The sequence below is a fragment of the Poeciliopsis prolifica genome, unplaced genomic scaffold (assembly GCF_027474105.1).
Source record: "Poeciliopsis prolifica strain line A6 unplaced genomic scaffold, Auburn_PproV2 SCAFFOLD055, whole genome shotgun sequence".
NCBI lineage: Eukaryota > Metazoa > Chordata > Actinopteri > Cyprinodontiformes > Poeciliidae > Poeciliopsis > Poeciliopsis prolifica.
In genome coordinates, this window is record NW_026562430.1 from 2,694,465 (window position 1) to 2,715,606 (window position 21,142).

The 21,142-nt window shown below is 42.0% G+C and overlaps 1 protein-coding gene across 1 annotated transcript in view; it reads right to left on the reverse strand.

Moving 5' to 3' along the window:
• Window positions 1–247: 247 nt before the first annotated feature.
• Window positions 248–21,142, reverse strand: part of mgat5 (alpha-1,6-mannosylglycoprotein 6-beta-N-acetylglucosaminyltransferase) — a 47,727-nt gene continuing 26,832 nt past the window's right edge. Inside the window, exons 5-17 of the mRNA XM_055059586.1 lie at window positions 20,609–20,698; window positions 18,399–18,470; window positions 17,499–17,660; window positions 16,328–16,497; window positions 15,962–16,096; window positions 13,097–13,230; window positions 10,517–10,650; window positions 5,343–5,492; window positions 3,618–3,764; window positions 3,422–3,538; window positions 3,223–3,297; window positions 2,385–2,542; window positions 248–2,271 (exon numbers count right to left, since the gene is read on the reverse strand). Of these exons, the coding sequence (XP_054915561.1) occupies window positions 2,073–2,271; window positions 2,385–2,542; window positions 3,223–3,297; window positions 3,422–3,538; window positions 3,618–3,764; window positions 5,343–5,492; window positions 10,517–10,650; window positions 13,097–13,230; window positions 15,962–16,096; window positions 16,328–16,497; window positions 17,499–17,660; window positions 18,399–18,470; window positions 20,609–20,698 (1,743 nt within the window). The 3' untranslated portion in view covers window positions 248–2,072. The remainder of the gene's footprint in view (window positions 2,272–2,384; window positions 2,543–3,222; window positions 3,298–3,421; window positions 3,539–3,617; window positions 3,765–5,342; window positions 5,493–10,516; window positions 10,651–13,096; window positions 13,231–15,961; window positions 16,097–16,327; window positions 16,498–17,498; window positions 17,661–18,398; window positions 18,471–20,608; window positions 20,699–21,142) is intronic.

A 21,142-nucleotide genomic window follows, 5' to 3' on the forward strand; every position in this document is an offset into this window, starting at 1 on the left:
TACAGTTTTGGGTTCCTCATTGATGGACCGCATGAAGATCCCACTCACCTGCAGGATGACATTTTATTTCTATCAGTCTGAATCAGATGACTACAAAAAGACTACAAACAACATGGCTGCTTTGACTCCTTACCTTTAAATCGGCATCTTCTGATGTGCCTGAAACTTAAAGCATTTAGAGAGTAATAAATCACTCATACTCAAACATCGGAACGTGTTTCTATGATGTTGAAGAATAACTGAGCCGTTTGTCACAGAAAGGAGATTTATTTAAAAATAAAGCTGTTTCCATCTGACTCAGAAAGAGCAAACAAAATGCCACTGTTCACCTTTTGGCTGATTGGACTGCAATCGTCACCACTAACAAGCAAAAACACAAACATTTTTAGAAAAATGATATGGTTGGTGCTCAGAACATAATTCTAAAAAACAAATTGAGGCTGTGAGAAACGTAAATAAGGCTTTTGGCTGCAGCTTAAAACAGGTTTGCCTCACAGCTGCAGGCTTCTGATTAATCTGTTTATTCTACATCTGCTGTTAGGATACAATTCACTCTCATCACTGTTAATCTAGTTACTATCAGACATGTAGATGATTGAGGCAGAACCAAAACAACAAAAGGCACGTTTATGTCTAAAAACTTCAAATACTGACTTGGCAGCAGATCACCGAGCTGTTAAACAAAAACAGTGAACATGAATCGTGATTTCCTCCAAATATGTTTAAAACAGCCCAAAATGTTTGGGGTGAAAAGTGGAAGATTTGTCTGGGAGTCTCTGTCTCTTTAAGACAGAGATGAGACAAAAACAGGACAATATCATTTCAGAAGTCATCAAACTGCTTAAGTTTTTCCCAATATTATCTTCAAGAGCTACAGAAAATCTTGTCAGACTTCATGTTGGAATTTGAGATATTTTGCATAGAATAAAAAATACAATCTTCAGTTTCTATGTGAGTAGAGCTGGTATAGAAATTAACCTAATAGATCCTCTAAACCTACGTTTTGTCTCATCTCCCTATTAAAAGCCAGAGAGTTGCAGAGAAATCTCCTTTTAAATCATACATTTCATAATTTTATTCTTAAATTACCCTCCATAAATAATATTTAGACAGAAAAAAGGAAAATAAAGACAACCCCGCTATAAATTAAAAAAAGACACTTCCAGCAAAACACAGCCACAAAGACCTGCGTACAAAATAAATATAAAAGAACAATTTCAACTCATATGAACAATATACAGTGTGACTAAAATCTTTTTAGAAACCTTTGATTACCATAGTGCATTTTTCCATTTATTACAAGAACTACAAAGTTTTTTTCTGTAATGTCCCTATAATTTGCAGGCAAATTAAAATCCTAGTGATTATCTGAGAAAGAACAGGGAGGTTCTGCACTGCAGGAACGCTGCGTTGGATGGATGATTTCTGCTTACAGTTTGCTGGACAAAATGATTTCTATGAGTTTAGCTGGTCGGTCCAACGCGGAGATGCTGCTGGACGGGTGCAAGGTCATCCTGTCTGTCACGTCTATCAGCTACGGCACGGCGACCCCGAACGCTACTGGCCTTTTGCAGAATCAGACTCACTAATAGTCGCTCTGAACGTAAATGTGCAACTTAAGCAAATACCAACTCCCACTTTTCCGCTTTCAAACTCGCAAAGTAAACAAAAATCTAAATGTCTGCCCTCGTAGAGACGGTTACAGTGTAGCACTGAGTGCTTCTTCAGCTTATCCAAGTGTGTGTGTCCAGTCCAGTGCAAACCTACCTAGAGAATAACAGTGTCAGATCTAAACAGGAGGAATGGATGGAGCAGTTGGAGTGGCTACCAGTAGGGGGCGGTAGAGTCCTTGAGTGTCTCTGATTTCAGCTGCTGTTGAGACAACTCCCTCTGTTCATTCAAGTAAAGAGCCTCGGCGCCCCCTGCTGGTGAATCAGAGTAGTCTGGCGCTCCGGTTGGCTCCAGGAGAGTCCCTTCCTGCAGCTGGGGGAAAATAATAAATATGAACACACACCGTTTGGAAAGTTTGTGTGTCGGCCCCCGCCTGGCTTCACTCCAGCAGCCTGTAGCTGCTATAGGCAGTCTTTACAGAGCGCCACCTGGCCCTTCATGTAGTCGCGACACGGGCAGATGCGCCGCAGCGTCTGGTGGGCGCCGGCGCAGCTGAACAGCAGCAGGTCCGACTGGAACACGCAGTGGTGGCGGGTGGGGCTGTAGGCCGGGACCACCGTGTCGCCACTCGACTCCACCGTCTTACAGGTGACGCCAAACCTGACGCACAAACATTTTCAGCTCAGAATCAACATTTTGTACTGAGGAGCATGTGCTCTCCGCTGCCCTCTTGTGGCTGCATGAAGCGTTGCGAGTGCATCACTGAGTCCTACCTTTCCAGGTCTTTGTCTTTGTTCAGGTGCTGGAAAAAGGAGGGCTCACAGATCATCTGCGCCTCCTGACACACCTGTTTACACGACTGACCGGGGTCAGCCTTTTTGACCTGCAGAGCGCTGAGGGGCGGCCACATGACCTGACCGTGGCAGAAGTCCTGACAAAACAAGCCGGAATTACACTATTACTGAATCTACAATGTCTTGCAAAAGTCCAGACGACCTTTAACATTTTGTCACGTTAGAGGAGCAGCATGTAACTTTCATAAAAATATATATTTATTGAAACTGTCAAGATGTTGTGCTAGTTGGATATGAGAGAAATAATCTGTGAAGAGAAAATTGAGATTCTTCTTTCTGAGATTGTTTTTCTGGATATAGCAATAGCACAACCACAGAGAAGAGTTAGATTTTTTTCACATTAGATTATCTTTCATACTGACCACATTCATGAGTTTCATACTGCAGCTTTAAAGTTCTCCAGAACATTCTAACAGACCCGTCTGTGTTCATCGTTTGTGTCTTTAATGCAACTAAACCTAAAATGCATCTTTGGTTACTTCTTCATTTCACTGTTCATCCATTTCCTGGACAGCAGAGAAGAGGAAGTGTGTGGGAAGCTTTTCTAAACAGGATCCTCATGACCTGCTGCTTTATTATTGTGAAAACACTACATAATGAAGCTCACAAAGGGAGTTCACCCTGCAGGGATGTCAGCCTTAACAACCTCCTCATGCTGCTAATTAGAAGCTAAGATGATTAAACCTTTACTTCTTCATGGCGCCTGAGGAAAAGCAGCCACTGAAGAGGCTGTGGTCTCGTTTTAAGGACTCTGTACCTGGTTCTCAATGAAAGCGTTGACTCTCTGCAGCATCCCCTCACAGGTGAACTCATAGGGCAGGTAGGGCTCAATCTGTCCACAAAACACATTCATTCAAGATAACCTGGACAGATTTGTGTCTGGATGTTAAAGAAATGAGCTGCAAACCACACAAGATGCTTTAGACCAGAACAAAGCTTTTGTTTTGTTCCCCTACCTTCTGGCTCAGGATGGAGCGCAGCGCCCGCTCCACCTCGGCAGAGTTCTCGATGTCCACCGTCCAGACGTGGGGCTGGCCGATGTACACCTCGGCGTACGGATGCTGAGACGTCAGCTGGGGACGAGAGAGACAGCAGCATTGAGGAGGAGAAACCAGAGACGGGTCATTGTTCTGTGCAGCTGAGTCCGCTCACCTCCCTCAGGGTGGGTTTGCCTTTGAAGAAGTCTGTGTTCTTGCTGCTCTTCGGTGGGGTGAACTTGGGGTTGAGGAAGGCGCAGCCGTTGGCTATGGCCTCCAACGGGGCGGGGCCTTCGTAGGGGAAGGACAGACCCACGAAAAGCTGAAATAGAAGAAGAAAACAATCAGTTTCCGACAGTTTCTACAATTGATTCATTCTGGCCGATGAAATCCTTCCTATTTCGATCTGTAGTGTTTACTAATTAAATTATGCTCTCAGATGCGAACCAGATTACAGCAGCAGCTGAGTTCATTTCCTGTCCGCAACGAGTTTCTGCTATCGAGTAGCTTAAACAAAAACATCATCAGCACAAAATGTGGTCAAGGCAGCACATTTCCTTACAGCAACAAAGAAGGGAGGCTGCAGGAGTTTGTCAACATTCACATGGAGAAATAATGAAGTTTTCTAGAAAGCGTTTCGTACGTCCAGAGTCAAGCTTGTCCACAACAACAGCCTGCTGTCAACACAATGCTACATTGTCGGTTAAAATATGCTGCTGCTCACATGACGCCTCAGACTCGTGTTGATCATTCTGCTCGTTTGGCTCCTGCAGTGTCTATTCCACGCTCCACCAGCAGGTGGCAGCGCGACCTGCGCGTTCCTGAATGATTCTCCTCAGAGCTGAGAAACAGAGGAGCTCTATTTATAGGGAGAGAGAGAGAACGTAACCAGACTGAAGGACTCGGAGGGAGGAGCTGATGGAGAACAGCCAGCATCTCTGATGCCACTGCTGTGGATTAAAAAGAAGAAAAAAAACCTGCAGCAATCAATGAGGAATATGGCTTTGACCCACATTCTCCCCATTAGCTCACATTAAACAATCCTGTTCACATGGAGGCAGAGCTCGGCGTCGCATTCGACCGGATCCACGATACCAACGGGCTTTCAGGAGATGTTTACCAGTCTCGTGTGTGTTTTCACACTCTTTCTCCTCCTAAAGCAATTATTGCATCAGCCTGCTGCTGATCAGATGGGTTTAAACAGCCACAGCTCCAAACAGGGAAAACAACCTCTGCTGAAAACCCTGCAACTAATGCAGAAAGTTTAGTGGACGGAAAATAAAACAAACAAAAACAATCTAGATTTATTCACATCTGATGTACTTTGTCTTTTTATGAGGCAGATTATTATATTATAAGAGCAAAATTAACACCAGTGGATCCTGTTTCTGCTACTAACGTAATGAAAAATATTTCTGCCTTATAATGTTACCAGGAACGAGTCAAAGAGAGAAAACTCCTCTTCACATCTAAATGTAAATTCTCCAAAGGCAACAGCAGTCATGCAAACTGTGACCGAGAGACAAAGAGCTTCCACAGCTGTGGATTCAACAGAAACTGAAACAACACTGAATCTGTAAATGTCTGCCACTTTCTATATGAATCCACACCAGATTGATCAGGTGTGAATTTGTCTTTCCTTCTGATCTGGAATCAAGCGTCGCTTCTTCTGTTGAAGACAACAGACAATGTTTGATCGGCGTACAAGAGAGAGTAACTAGAGGAAGGAGAAAACCTTGATGCAAAACAACTTTGATCACAGACGCGTCTCGGTTTATTTCTGGAAAACAAAATATCGTCTTCTACTGGACCCGAGCTGGTTAAAGCAGAACTAAAGAAAAACTCCTCCAGTCTTAATTGGTTTCCTTTAAAAAGCTGAAAGCGAAGTCGTCTGCCTTGCCTTGGTTTCTCGCAGCAGGAACTGCAGGTCTCTGCCGCTCAGGATGCCGTGGTTCTTGACGTAGCTGGGCAGATAGACGGTGCTGGTGCCGTGCACCGTCCCGTGGACCTCCATGTAGCCGTGGATGATGTCCAGGTACCGCTCTTTACCCTGCAGCAGAGGAAACAGGTTCTTTACTTCTGTGGAAACAGAGCGGACCATCTGGAGGAGTTAAAAATAGCAACACTGTGGGGAAAATCTACTTTATTATTATTGTTACAGTCTGGCTAATCTGCTTTCATTACAGCTAATAAAACATTTACATCCAAAGAAGCTCTGCCAACTTGTGTCAGAGTTGATCTGAGATCACTGGAGTTAAATTCAGTCATCAGAGCCGTGGGCTTTATGGGTTATCTTAACGATACACAAGATGCTGTAAAGCAGAGGTGTCAAACTCATCTTCATTTTGGGCCACATCAAAAAGCTGAATGTTCTTCACGGTGCCAGAATGTCTTGATACTGTTAAAATATCAATAAATAGCTGTTTGTTTCAGCATTAAATAAGTGTTTCTTAAAATTAAATCAGTCCATCCAGGATTAGTTTGGAAATTTTTGTAAAGAATGTATCATGTCAAAGGTGACTTTTTAATCATCGTTGCATCGAAGACAAAAAGTTGACATCCAGTAAGGATGAGGCTTCAGCAAACCCAATATTTTGGCCAATTTGAGAAAAAAATTGCAGTAAAAAATTGAAGTTTTGTTGATTTTGTAGATTTGTGAAAAACTAGAGGGACTTACTGATGTGATTTGGAGTCTAGAGGGGCATATAAAAAGCTACTCTGGGCCAGATTTGGCCCCTAAACCTCAGGTTTGACACCTGCTCTGGAAAATAATGTCATTACATTTCAAGTTGTATAAGAAAATATTCACATCTTTTGGTTGCATCCATCAACTTCAATTTATTTCAAATCACTCTGAAGACAGCAAAAATCTGGAAAGTGTGGCATGCTCCTCCTCCTCATCCTCCAGTATCCATTTCCAGTTTTTAAATTGGTCATACTGGTTCTGCTTCTTCCTTTGTGTTGATCTGCCAAAAAATCCAACTAAAATACACTTGCAGAGAGGAAAATGCTTTCCAGACTCTACAGCAGATAAAGTTGTCTTTTCTTTACAGCAGGAAGTCGCACAAACGCCTCGGAAATATCGATTAAAAATAGCGAAGGCACCCAGGAGGCAGTAACAGCTTTTAAGTGACACATTTACACACCGTCTCTGCTGCTGTGTGTGTGTTCATGCTGACTCCAGAGCTTCCTGTAGGGGCTTAAATTTCAGGTAGCCGCTCGTCTGGGTCCCTGGAGGCTCTGCTATCAGATGCCTCCAGCCAGGCTGCTGTAACTAAAGCAGCTTGATGTGTGTGTGTGTGTGTGTGTGTGTGTGTGTGTGTGTGTGTGTGTGTGTGTGTGTGTGGTGAGAGAGAGAGGAGCTCTAATTAGGAGGTGAAATTACAATCCTCTAATCTTTTCACTCTGGAGAACTGAGCGAGGATTTGTGTATGTGAAGGGCGGATTTACAAATAGAGAAGTCAGAAATAGAAACAGGTGCTTGCAGGTAAACACATGAGAAATTCATGTTTTCATTTCAGGCTTCTGCCTGCAACTTTCTGTAAGAGCAGGAAGCAAATGGATGGATGGATGCTCTGAGAGGAGTACATGCTCAGAGAGTTATAAAATTACTGCTTGAGCTGGCGAGGCTGATTGAAGCTGCAGGAGGGACGGAGCTTTATGGCCGTGTAAATCAGGGGGAATTTGTAAACTCTGGCTCTGAGGAAACGGGAGGCTTGACTGACGAGCGTCCTGGGAGGAAAAGCGCGAGGCCTCTCAGAAACGAGCAGAGAATCACATTTAATTCTTTAGATTGCAAACTAATTTGTTTTGCTATTTACAAAACTTCTGTGTCGACCAACTTTGTTGGGGATCATCAAGATGCAGACAGCAGAGCTCAGTGCGCTCAACATCAAACAGTCTGCAGCCATTTCCAGACTAAGACCTGGAAGCTCGTTGGTTAGAATGAAAATTCACTTCAGACGCTCTGGAGTTCAGCTTTTTTTCCCCAACGTAACGCGCATCGTCTCTGATCACCAGGATGAAAGCTGCAGCTGAAATATGGAAATGTCTCTGGACCATGAAGTGACTCTTGTTCCAACTTTGTCGTTTATCTTGCTGCAGATTAAGAGTCTGAAGATTTTCATATCAAGCGTGAGTGACCTTTGAACCTTAAGAAGCATCATTAATCAATAACTAGATCATACATCGTGGAAAAGCTTGACACTTTCCATTACAGACTGAATTTACGCAACAATCATTGAAAGAAAACATAAAAATGAATAATCTTCAACCACCTTTGTAAATGTTGTTGTTGTTTTCTCATATTTTAGCTATTAATCACATTTTTATTGTTGTATTCTTATAAATGAAGCCTATGCAAACCAGCAGGACATCTATAAACATCTGAAAGCCGTCCATAACTAGTTGTGGTGGAACAATATCCAGAGGTGCTTGGAGTGCAGTCAGGAAACCCTGTTTCTTCTCAACGCTCTGTTACGGCCCATTAGACAGAATAGCCCAGAATCTATTGGCGTTTGGTGTTCTGCCAGAGCTGGAGTTTCTTTTTTTCTTTCTGATTTTGGATCGGGAGACGGTGGAGCAGCAGCAGCAGCAGCAGCTCTGTGACGGCTCAGGCCCCGCTGTGCGACTGTGGGCTCCAGCATCCAAGCTGAGCATATGTGAGGAAATGGAGGAGTAAACACTGAACACAGCTTCGCTCACACAAAGATTACATTCTTATCCACCTTTAACCCCAAACGCCTCTTGTATCACTTTTGAATATTGTGCTAGTGGCCATGTTAATCATTTAAGCATCTGAAAATACAAATTTGTTATTTTATCTTCCACTGTTCCATTGTTTCTTTACAAAAACAATGGAGAGAGAGCAAAAGACAACATGGCAGATCAGATTTACAGCTGAATACAACAACCCACCAGAAAGCTGGCAGTAAACACACCTGAGTGTGTGTTTATGAGCCTGAATCACCTTACTTTGTATAAGCCGTCTGTGTGTGTGTGTGTGTGTGTGTGTGTGTGTGTGTGTGTGTGTGTGTGTGTGGGTGTTGTTCCTCTTTCTTCATCGTGTTCTCTGATCTGGAGCCAGAGGCCTGCAGCTTTCACCTCTCTGTGCATCCGGCTCATTCTCACCTTTCTGCCTCCATGAAGATCTCCTTTCATCGCCAAAATAAGACGTACTGAAGAATTCACATGGGCTTAAAACCCGGCAAAAAACATTTCTGAGCCTTTAGTTTTTTTTACGTTTTGTTCAATATGTCACTAGAGATGGATGTATTCTTCCCTGATGAGTTCCGTGTGCGTATGGGGGAGATAAGGGTAAAGAAGAGGCAGGAAGTCAGTCTCTGCTGCCTCGCTCTGCATCGCTACCCCTTCAACCGGGGTTGCCATGGAAACGGACATCTCCGAGGTGGTCTGGCCATTTTATTTTAGGTCTCCCCACCGACATCCCGGATCTTTAATGGAAGCGGTTCAGCGCTAATGACGACGCTGACCTCAACGCGAATGCAAACGAAGCAGGAAGTGGCGTGGGAAAGCCGCACATTTCCAACCAGAAGCAGCCGTAGCGTGATTCATGTGTCAGATCAGCAGGTGCTTCAGTGGAAGCGCCCATCATGTGTTATTCTGCTGCTTATTAGCCCTCTGTGGTGCAGCAGGGAGATTATGTTTGTCTTGCGCTTCGAGCAGATTCATGCGCACACACTCTAACCTGATCTAATATGGCAGCTCCTGCAAGCCAACGTACACAAGCGCAAGATTCAATTTACGAGCTTTCCAGTGTCTGTAAATAACTCCCACCCCGAGGCGCTTCGGAGTTAAATTCCTGTTTCTGCATCAGAGGACTGTCTCTAAAAGGAAAAGAACAGGAGAACGGGTTCATCAACATTGTTGCTGCTGCTGCGTAAGGAGGCCCTACAAACGTGTGTAAATGACGGTGTGTATGTGGTGCTGGCGATTCGTCAGGCTGCTTCCTTCACGCAGCGTTTCTCTCTGTACACTCGTGGGATGAATGTGGCTGCTGCACCTGTGCTCCTGAGCATACTGATCAGCCAGAGAGAGAGAGAGGGGCGTCCAAACAGGCTGGAGTTTATCTGAGGTCTATTACTTTACTAAGACACATTCATTCTCAGCCAAACATCCAATCTGTGGAAGGAGAAACCAGGCGAGAGTCAAGATAACTGGGGAAAGCTACCTAATATCATGATATATTAAAATGCATAAAGCTATTGATCAATTGGTAACACTTACTGTCGTCCAGCACTACTGCTGCGTATTACAGAGATATAAACTCATGTTTTTCTGACTCCTGATTTGTTTACAGTAAACAGAATAGAAATAATGAAATAGAATGGAAGATGATTATTCACCTAATCATTGAAGAATCAGAACAATAATCATTTTTCTTCAATGATCTCATTAGACCTTTGTGAGCGATGACCCACAGCAGCGATTACTTCCTGTTTAAGTAATCAGGAAGAGGTTTTCTAAATGCTACAAAGAGATGTTCCTCTGTTTATCATGGCACAAAAAGGTCTTCCAGTAAAGCTAATGATTCTGCCAGCTTCAAGTAGTCTGCGTATTGTTCCTGATCTCTGCAGAAACCAGAGTTTTTCTGAAACCAGCCACTGGCACCGACAATTGCAGCAGATTTCCAGCGTGCATCATTTAAAAAATGCACATGAGTTAGCAAAACAAACCCTCTGGAGCGAAGAGCAAGAGATCCAAGAAGAGCACAATCTAAAGGGACAAGAGAGGGAAACAGAGTCGGTCTATCAGCTCGTTATCAGTCAGCCCTAAAATGGCCCTTTAATTAAAAGCAGGAGGTAATGAACACACTCGGGAGCCTGATTAGCAGCTAATGCCCCTTGCTGTGAGCAATGGGCTCCTGCTCTCTCTCTCTACCCTCTTTGAAGCTTCACCGACTGGCAGACTCAGCCTGAAAACCAGCAATACTTTCACATTTATACCCTTTATTCACTTTGGGCAGATGGAAAGTTCAGGTGTGCTTTAAAAATGCGAGTAGCACATCTTATGCTATTTCCAGTACAAAGCAGGTTTCAAAACATCCCACAGTACCTTCCAGAAGTTGTCCACTTTGCCGTAGACAAGCGACTGGTTCTGCCTCTTGATGTCGTCGATGTGCCTGAAGTCGCTGGCGTTGAGGTGCTGCTCCACAACGAAGCCCAGAAAGCTGTTGTCTGGGGTGTGAGCTGGAGTGGAGAAAAAAGAAGCAGGAATCTCAAAACTGTGTGAAAAGTGGTCTACAGACCGTAAACTCAAATGCTACTCCCTTTGATTGCCAAGCAATGACTGATAACTATGGGAACGGCAAGATGAGCAGGTCAAGAGCGGCAGCTGAAGCTGGCAGCGCCTCACCTCGCTGCCATCTGTCTTGTAAAACAAATGAGAGTCTGGACCGGAACAGAAGCAGTCAAGAGCGAAACCAGCCTGATGATATTGTTTCAAATAAAAAACCGGTGTTTGCAGTAAAAGTATTCTCTCTGGGGTTTTTCCTTCAGCTGAGGTTTACTTAAAAAAACGTCTGAGCAGTCAGCAATGTCAAAAATTAGTCACCATGTTTTTTCTCTGACAAAGCATGAAGCTACATTATGTCTAAGCTGATATAATCCAAAGTATTCACATTCAAAAAGGAAGGATTATGCTGGATTGGTTAGCCCGGTTGCTGAACTTTGCGTGTGGAGTGTGTGTGGAGCATGTGGGTGGGAAACAGGAATGTGGGAGGATATCAGCAGATTAGTGTGAGCAGGAGCCACATGAAAAAAAACAACTCCCATCAACACCTGCAGGAATGTAAGGATCACAAAGACGGCAAAACGGGACAGAAACATCAACACCAGCATGATTCAGCACATCTGCTCCACGGCGCTCCTCGTTTGCATCATCTTTTATAACAACACAACGCCTGGTTAACAGGCAGCGCTACAAACAGGCCACGCTAGCACTCGCGTCGCAAACTGGCCGTGTAAACAGGACGGGCTGCTAATTAGCGCTCAGTCCTCTTGATGCTTTTGGCAACAGATGCCTCCTCTCCCACCAGACCCGCCACTCAAAATGTCACTCAGCTTGCTACAGTTTCAATCGCTATTAGCTAACAAACAGCCTGGGAGGACAGCGCTGCTGGAGAAGCAGCTGCTCGGTTGCTCCTGATCAACTTGGGGAGTCGGGAAATAAATCTGCTTCATGAGAGCATCCACTTCCTCTGGAAGTTCATTTGCCTTCTCTGGTCTGATGTGACAGAAAAACAAACAGAACAAAGTTGGATTTCCAGGGTTGAGGGAAAGATTTCTGGAGCTACTTCTAAAGAATGAGTCAGAGAGAAAAGCTGAGAATTAAAGAAGGGGGAAAAAAGGTTTGCAGAAAATGTAATTGATTGAATCAGACTGGTAGATCGCCAATGCCTGCAGCTGAATCTCCTACATGTGTTTCTTTTCAAACTCTGGAAGGGATTAGAAGCAGCAAATAACCAAGAAATTTGATTTCATTTTACAAGTTAGAAGAAAAAAGTTCAGTTCAGGAAAACCAAACTACTTTCTCCTCCTTTGTGTCTCCAGACAGAAACTAAAAGGACTTGCAGGCCATTCGAATGGAAAGCAAACAGCAAGAAAACACTCGTTGCAATGCCAACTGTGATATAGATTAATGAGGTCGTTTCAGCTCCGTCTTGTCTTATTGACCGGAGACCAAACAGTCCAAATTCCCCGGACTCAGTGATTTATGGAGCCAACCCTAATTGCAACAAATGAACAAATCAGAACCTTCTTGATCCAAGTAAACATGCAAGACAAAAAAGATGTGTTGAGAAAAACAAACGCTGAACATCGAAGCTGTTCAAAGTGTGGCCTGGGGGCCATTTGTGGCCCTTAAAATGAATTTGTTTGGCCCAAAACTGGAAATGTAGATATAAAAAATACAGTTCAAAGCCCCATTTATACAGATTTTATTTTTACATTATTAACTTCATGAATTTTGGAGTTTGAATTTGTCCGTTTTAAGAACAAAAAGTTTGTAGACGCATCATCATAACAGACAGTATCATCTTGGCACATCCTTATAAAATAATAAAAATGTCTCGAAGCATTTAATTCAATCCTTAATATCGTCCTACAAATAAAGATTACTTCATTGTAAAAACATAATGAGTGCATGTAATCTCTAGCCTGAAGGTAAGGCGAAGCTCAGAAGAGAAAAGGGAGAAAAATCCCCAGCGTTTTGTATCTGGAACCGATGCCACGTTGTGGGTTTAACACTCGGACCAAACCACAGAGCACTTGTTTCACCCGAGATATCATCTAACCTAGCGCCTCTTAGCCAGATCTTCAGTGTTTTCTGAGAAAGACATACCCTATTCAGCAGACAAAGGGGCTATTCAGGTGCGCTTGAGCTCCTGGCTTCACCTCGCAAACTGGAAGAATGGGGGTAACATTTCACTTTCTCTTAGCCATGGGGAAAAAGTCAACACCCCAGGGGGGCTTGCCCTCTTCCTCCTGAAAACAAGCTCTGCCTTGGGAAAATGGGAGTTGATGCAGCTTCGAAGAGGAGCTTTACAGTACAACGGATTTAAACTTAGCAAGACCTGGAAAACAAATTCCAGACCTTTCTGGATTTTTCCAGACTGTGAAGGAAATCCATACTTACGAAACATGGTGTTGAACTGCTGTGGGTTGAGGTTCCACTTCCCCCACGGCGTCTTGTGACCCTTGGACTGGGCATAGTGGGCGTGGTTGAACTCTGGCTCCGTCCCAAAGGAATCCAGCACGCGCAGCATGCACCTGTAGTGTAAAAAAACACAAGAAATCACAGTTAAATTTTAACTGTTAGTTTCTGGCACCAATCAGAAACTTTTTATAGCTAGTAGTTAAAAACAAGCTGCCATTTTACTAAGCCCATGAGCTACTGGTTAGTCCTGATTGTCTTCTGCATCTAGTTCTTTACTGGAACAAGATCCTCAAAATGTAATAAAACCTAAAAATCATATTTTTACGTAGCAAAAAACAGCTCATTTAAAGACTTAGATAATGTCTAAGTTTAGCATTTAAGAATAAAAAGAAAGACACAAATTCAGTTTAATATACCAGCTTTAATTGTCAGATGAAAATACCGTTGAGTGAGCAACATGGCAAACTCAAAGGTCACGGCACAAAATTAATTAGACCACATCCAGGGGAAGGGAATCTTCAACTGGTTTCTGACCTTTAACTCAAACTCACTCTCTGTTACTTGCTTTATCTCTTCTAGATTAGGTTCTCTCAAATTTCCTCCGTGTTAGTGGTGTAATCCATGAGCAACTCGAGCAGAAAAACATCTTGTTTTTCAGTGGTTGTCCGCCCACTTTGATAGTACACATCTGGCTGTGTGAACCGTGGGAAGGCCCCGGGAGAGCAGATCCACCAGGAGGAACTGTTCTACTGAAAGTGGAGCACAAACAGAAAACCCACATGCTCTCTCTAGAGGAAAATAACCTTCATCTGTCCCTGGGAGGTGGATCTTCAGCAGGTGGGGCTAAGCCGCCGGCCTGAATCGTTCAAACGCCAACAAATACATGGAAACACTTAATTTAACCCGACTGATCAAGGAAGTAGAAGGATGCAATCCAGATAAAGTGATCCCTGATGAATTGTGGATGAATACAAAAGGTTTCCTCGTTTCCACAATATGCGAGACGTCATGGAAACTTGAACCAGCGTCACCGCATGGGAACTCTGACTCAGTTTCTGTGGTTTAAAAAAAAAAATACTAATAATGAATTAAATCGGCTAAACCCATCTAGATACTTTCAGTTATTTTTTAATCATTTTGCCTCATGAGGAAAGAATTTGGCTGTTATTGAAAGAGGAAACAGAAACAATGAGGTTTCCTACTACAGTCATTTCAACATGGAACATCCTGCATTTACTTCTTCTAATAAAATGTTAAACTTTATAAACAATAGTAACTATTCCACATCCTATTCTCATCCACATCAGTTTGAAATGTGAACATTTAAATCTGTTTGCTGGAGTTGGAAAAGCACTGTAAGCGGTTTTTTTTTTTTGGCTTCATATTTGCATTATATATTCTGCAGCCAAGCTGATGCAAAAAGTTACAATTTCCAACAAAATGACAGATAATAATCTCTCAAATAGCTTCAGTTGTCTGGATGGAAAACTACTTCATAGTAGAAACAAGCAAAATGGAGAAAGGAGGGAAACAAAAACATTTTTTACAATGATGCGCTCTTAGAAATAAATAGCTCCTTTCTTCTCCGTTATCTTATCAAAGCAACCAAGGATTTATAGGGAAAGTTAATTAACATAAAAGAAGGCAAGCTTTGTTTTTTTCCCTTGTGATTAAAGATATTTTCAATAGCTCTTCACGTCTTTCATAAAACCACATAAAAAGCTTTAACTGCATCAACTGCTCATATATGAATGTGTAGCAACAATGCAGAAAAACACTAATTGGACCTCCCATTAAGCCTGAGGCAAAATCACTTTCCTCTGGGCTCAGAGTGAGCACATGGAGTTTAAGGTGTTACTTCACAGGGAAACAAAAGGTTTGTGACAAGCAAAGAGGAACCAGCGGAGCCATTAGTGCCCCCAGGCTTATTGTTGCCCCTCTTTTCCTGTCAGGAGGAGCAGGCAGGAGCTTTTTCTAAACAAACCAGGGCGACCTAATCTACAGTCCTCAATGGAGCACTTTGAGAAAGAATAGACTGGGCCGGTTTCAGTGCTATAAACAAAAGGTAGACCTCGGGCCGTGTGGGACGTTGCGGTAATGTGTGAGCAAAAAATAGACCCATTGTACCGACAGACAAACTTCCTTTCTGAAACATGGTCAGATGTGACTGTCCAACAGCTAAACCACTGAGAGCAGAGCACATGGATGAAATACCCAGAATGCACTGCAAAAGTATTTACACCCTTCACATGTTACAATACCTGTGTTTTATTTTGATTTAATGACGTTAAGCACTTTTCGTTGCCTGAATATTTCCACTATTTTGTTTTAGTCGTCTCTTGCAACTTTTATTGTCTCAGAACTTTAGATGACAATAGAGCAAACAAACTTTAAACAGTATTTTACAGCACACTGATAAAAATCTTCCAACCTGAAGGTAAATGAACAGAAAGAAACCATAACACTCAACAAACCCTGTGGATTTTTAAAAACTTTAAAAAGTTATTTTTTTCCCCATTTATATAGAAAAAATATATTCTGAAAAGTTTTGGAAGAACCCCATTGAAAACCTCCTGATTATTCCACTAAATATGGATTTTTTAAATCTTCCTGAGTTTTGTTGTTTATAAATGAATATAAACTTGTTTTCTTTGCATTACTTCAGACATCGTTCTTATTTTTCTGCTAATAAATACTACATTTTTATGTCAGTAGTTCATAAATAAAACAATGTTAATTTTATTAGACATATACCTGTAAAAAGTAATTTAAAATGCTGTGCACATATCTATTTGAGAATATAATATATAACAAAGATTAATGGCAAATGAACAAAGTTCTTACTGGTAGTGGACCCAGGAAGGGCCGAGGGTCTTCTTGAACTGGGTTAGACCCACAATGTCGATGTATATGAGCTCCACCACCTTATCCCCTTGAGTGGGGCAGCTAGATTTATTCCCCATCACTTTACGCATGATCCTGTGGAGTAAAAGTTGCAGTGAACAAAGGAACTTTTGGCTAAACTGGCAATAAAAAACCAAATAGTCATTAAGCTGAAGAAGGCTGTTAATCCTCGTTTGCAACTCATGCAAACGAAGATTAACAGAGAAAAAAAAAGCAGCTGCTGTTAGAACAAGTTTGAACTTTTATGTTTCTCTTCTTCTTTAATATCTGTAGTTCTAGAGAAACTCAAATCTGTTGAACACTGACTCTTTGAGTTCAGCCAGCGATGCTGAGATGCGAACATCATGGCCCAGGAGGTAAAGCGTGGTTATGAGGTCGCTCCACTGGACCAGCTCCCCCAGCGGGCCGCCGCTGAAGGCGTTTTCTGCGATCTTGAAGCCCGACTCCTTGGTGAGCAGGCCCAAGTGAACCAGGATCTGACAGGGAAGGAAAGCACAAGATTAAATACCTGACACTCAGGATCTGGATTACAGAGAAGTGACTATCAAGCAGAAGAAAGCTAACGTTCAAATAAATTATCCCAGAAGTTAAAAGAAATAAATGATAATAATGTTTAGAGACCATTTTGAAGAACTATAATGATAACAGCAAGAACACATTCTCAAATATGAACACATTTTAAATTCTAATGAACAAGATGTTTTAAACATCTAAAATAAATAAAACGACAAAATTAATTAGGAAATCTCTGAACAAAATTGTTCTTCAAAACATGGCTAATTTTAATTCGATTAATTGATTTACTGCGACAGCTCTAAGAGGTAAACCAAGACTTTAACACCTAAGTTATAAATCTCCGCCTGGATATTTTTGTTTATTTTAATTCTGTAAATGTCTCGTGCGTAAATATATTTGCCCATTAATTAAAAGAGTGTCTCATCAGATTAATATCGCCTTCTGCTACGGCGGGAGTGAAATGACCATAATATCCAGATATTGGCTGGAAAGCACAACGTCTCCCCTTTCAGAAACCGTTGATGTTTTTCAGGTGGTGCAAAGTGTGGCAGCGTTACGGTATTGCAAATTTGGCTAGATCGTTGTCAATACGTTCGGTCTGGAAGAGTTAAACAGTAATGCTTCCATAAACACTTCACATGTCATCTTTTTCTATAATTTACAGTTCACAACAAAGGTCAGGTGCTTTGGATCAGTACCACTAATTCCTCCTAAGGCCGGAGGAAAGTGAGGAGTACATACTGCAGAGCTGGCTCTACCATCCATGTCTACTTTAGCTCTTCCTCAAGCTAAAGTAGGACAGTCTGGAAGTGTGAATAAGTGCTTGGCTTTGTGTTTGCGTCCTCTCTGGAGACGCGACACCATTGGACGGTTGCGCAACTCCTGGGAAAATCTCCAGCTCCAGACTGTTTTGAAAAATCTTCTGATAAATCCTGGGAGCTGAGCCACGCATCGAGCTCACCTTCTTCTTCCGCCGCTTGGTCAGGTTCTGCTTGGCGGCCAGAGAGCGGATGGCGCTGACCCACGGCTCAGCCATCCGTTTGATTCTCATCATCATCCAGCGAAACTCCTCCCGTTGTGACATGGAGTGGTAAAGCCCAGCGAAGCTGGTCCGGATCTCCGCCTGCACACACACACACAAGTTTACACCACTCTAAAAAGCAACTTTAAGACTCAGCTCAAATCAGAGCTGCAATATGATGAACAAAGCATATTTTAATAAAGAGATTTACTTGTAATCATAATGTTGCAACATATGTCTATCTCTTCCTGTGTTGTAACAATCCTGACTAGCAAACTTGTGCAAAAATGTGGAAATGAAACAGAGGCAACTGTAGTAACGGTGGAAAGCCTCAGCGAATGAGAGGAAAAAGCACAGAGCCATTACCAGCTGCTAAGGTGGCTGGAACAAGGCTGTTGTGAGGCATTAGCATCCCTCATCACGACAGGAAATCACTTTCACAGACTGAACCAATTAAAATCCAGCCCTGAATTAAAATCTCTAAAGCCCGCCTCTCCAGCGCCGAGGGCTCAGGGTTGTTGAGGCATCCAGAGAGGGAGATGAAGAGTGCTTAATATTGATTCATTCACAGCAGAGAGGAAGGAAGGGTGTGCGGGGAGGGAGTGTTTTTGTTAAGTGCTGATTACTGTAGACCGGGCACAAGCCTGCAAGGCTTGGTAAGAGCAGGCGAGTTACTGCTGGGATGTTTTAAAATATCACAGCTTACAAATACAGCTGCAAATCAATGATAATAAATAAAGATTTTTGCTCAGAAGCAGGTGTATGTAGCATGATTTGACCAAAACTACATATTGAGTTGTTGAAAAGCAGCCGTCTAGTTTTTAACCACCAGGTTCTCACCTGTCCAGTCCGGTCAATTTCCTCGTTCAGGGTCTTCAGCCTCCAGGGCAGACGAGGGCACCAGTTTTCCACCTAAAGAAGATTTTAAAAAAACTTTCAGCTCCTCAGTTACCTGCATGTTTTAACTAAACCACAGATTTTTTTTTAATGAGACCAGCTGCTGTTTTCTGCCTTGATCGTGGAACAGTGAATTAACTGTAAAGCACAGCTGTGAGTTTTCACAACATCAGATGGTCATTAGAAAAACATCGCTTTATGTTTCTGCACTTGTTCCCAAGAAAAGCAAGGAGCAGTTTTATAACATCTGTGGGATGCTCCAGAATTTCTGCAGCTTTATTAATAAATACTCCAGAATTTTTCCCTTGCAGCTTTTACATTTTGCTGCATTGTAATCAAACATTTCACTGGGATTTACAGGCTTTACTTGTGCCCCCCCAGGCTAAAATACTTTAATATTTTCAAAATGTTTGCATTTTTTTAACACTTTATAGTTGCTGTTCAGATTTTAATCTTCCAATAACGCATAGTTATCAAGTGATATTTTCAAATTTCCTGTCAACTTTAAACATTTTTTTAACTGGCTGCCAAAGCATCCAACCACTGAACTTAGCAAGTTTTATGGGCAAAACTTTGACCTTTGTATTTTTGATAAAAAGTAAACGTGACAGTAACACCGCTCCACAAGCGGAAGTTAATGTGTATGATAAAAAACAAATACTCGTAACTTTTCAGGAACTGTGATTAGATCAAATGAAGTCGTTTCCCAGCTGTCAGTGTCAGCATCCGCTTCCTCTCTGATCAGTCAACTCTGACGTGCAAATCACTAATACCGAGGGGAAAACCAAGCCTGCTTCTTTCTTTCTTTATTTTTTTTAAAGTAGTGTTTGTTTACCCTCTGACTCCAACCACAACACCTGCACATCATGCTGATTAAACCCCGACCGTCCACTGCTGACATCCATCGCGATAAGTTGTCCTCTCCGGTTTGGCCCTGTGCAAGGTTAACACAGCACTCCTCCACGCCAACACGATGTGTGTGTTGGCATGAATTATGCACGCCAACACACGCGCTTAAAGTGTGTGTGTCAACAGATGAGCAGGAGAAGCGCTGGAGAGATTGATCGCATCCGTTTTCTGGATGGGAAATATATGCATGTCGCTGTAGCAACCGCTCACATGACTCCGAGTGCAAGGGAGTGGGTTTGGATAAGCTGAAACAACAGACGCAGAGAGAGCTCTTCTGTTTGAGTTTTATAACAAACATTTCTGTTTCCTGTTTCCATTGCTATTTTCATCCTCTGCGCTTTAGGTTTTCTTCTTTGCCGTCTGAAAGGCTTTTAGCTTGTATACAATATTCATAACTCACTATTTCCAGAACTGGAGCCACGACTGAAAACGTACTTTTGTTAAAAATCATTCAGCCATCTGCCATTATTGTTTCTTTTTGGTCAACAAAAAAAAAAAAAAAAAAAAAAAAGGAAAAAGAAGAAAGCTGTCACTTGAAATAGCAGATGTTAGATCAACTGATAAATCTTTGTCGGAAGAGCAGGAAAAAATGGCAATTTGAGGAATAAACTCAAACAGAGACGATAACCATAAGCTGCATCGGTTTTCGGATTAGTGAAGATAAAAGTCAGAGGAGCAGATCTGAAATTAGCATATACTTAGATGAGTTAGAGATGAGGGATGGCGATAAATTTAAAACGTCTCTTCTTCAGCTTTAAAGACTTAAAATAAACCTCATAATATTTTATTTCACCACATGAAAAACAGAAAGTCTAAAAGTGTCCCCTGAAGGAACATGAGCCGCTATACTTTAAGGCTTGTCAATAATGAATGACTCCATCTTTTCCCGGTGTGCAGAGAAAATGTGAAGTCATTCCATGTTTTTCCCTTGTAGGCTAAAAACTCATCCCTTCGAATAGAAAAGTCAGTGAATCATCTCCTTTGTCATCTTTTCTGCAGGACACTCATTTAGTTACATAAAAAATTAATCCTCTTTGAATCCTTTATTTCATTCTTATATGATCTCAGGTTATAAAATATTCTAGTTTTTCATGTTCTCTACGAAAAATTTTTTAATTCTCATCCTTTTTAAGATGTAGCACAAATACAGCAGATTTAACAAAAAGACAAATATTTGATATTTATTTTAGATTTTAAATTTAATCTAAATCAACATTTTAAAATGCTGTAAAGGACAAACGCACCTCACTGAGGTAAATGAAGAAGGAGCAGGTGGAGCCGTCCACACCGTAGTTGGCGTAGCAGGAGTCGGAGCGCCACATCTCCTTCATCCACTGGAAAAAAAACGAGCAGAAAGAAAACGTTACCCTGCTGCTAATTAAAGAAATTCACAATCTTTTCACCGAGTCTAAAACCAAAATAACCTTCAAGGAGCTTAATATTTCCATTTGATGCCTTTCCATTTGTTTGTTTACAATCTGCTTCTTTTTTTAAAAATCTCAACATGTCTGTATGAACACTGCTAATATAAATCCTTTTCTCTGACCTCACTACGGTTTTTGGAGCAACTTCATTCACACTGACTTATAGTGACCCTATTGGAGCAGCGCATAGGAGAAATGACACATCAGATCAGGTCTTGGCACACAGGTTGTCTGGGTGGCGTTTTATTTGAACCACAACCAAATGAGGTCCATAAAACTGCAGGAAAATTGATTCATCAGATGTTTAAGACGAAAGTTAGGAAGATTTAACTGCAGTGGGACGGCAGTTCGGGA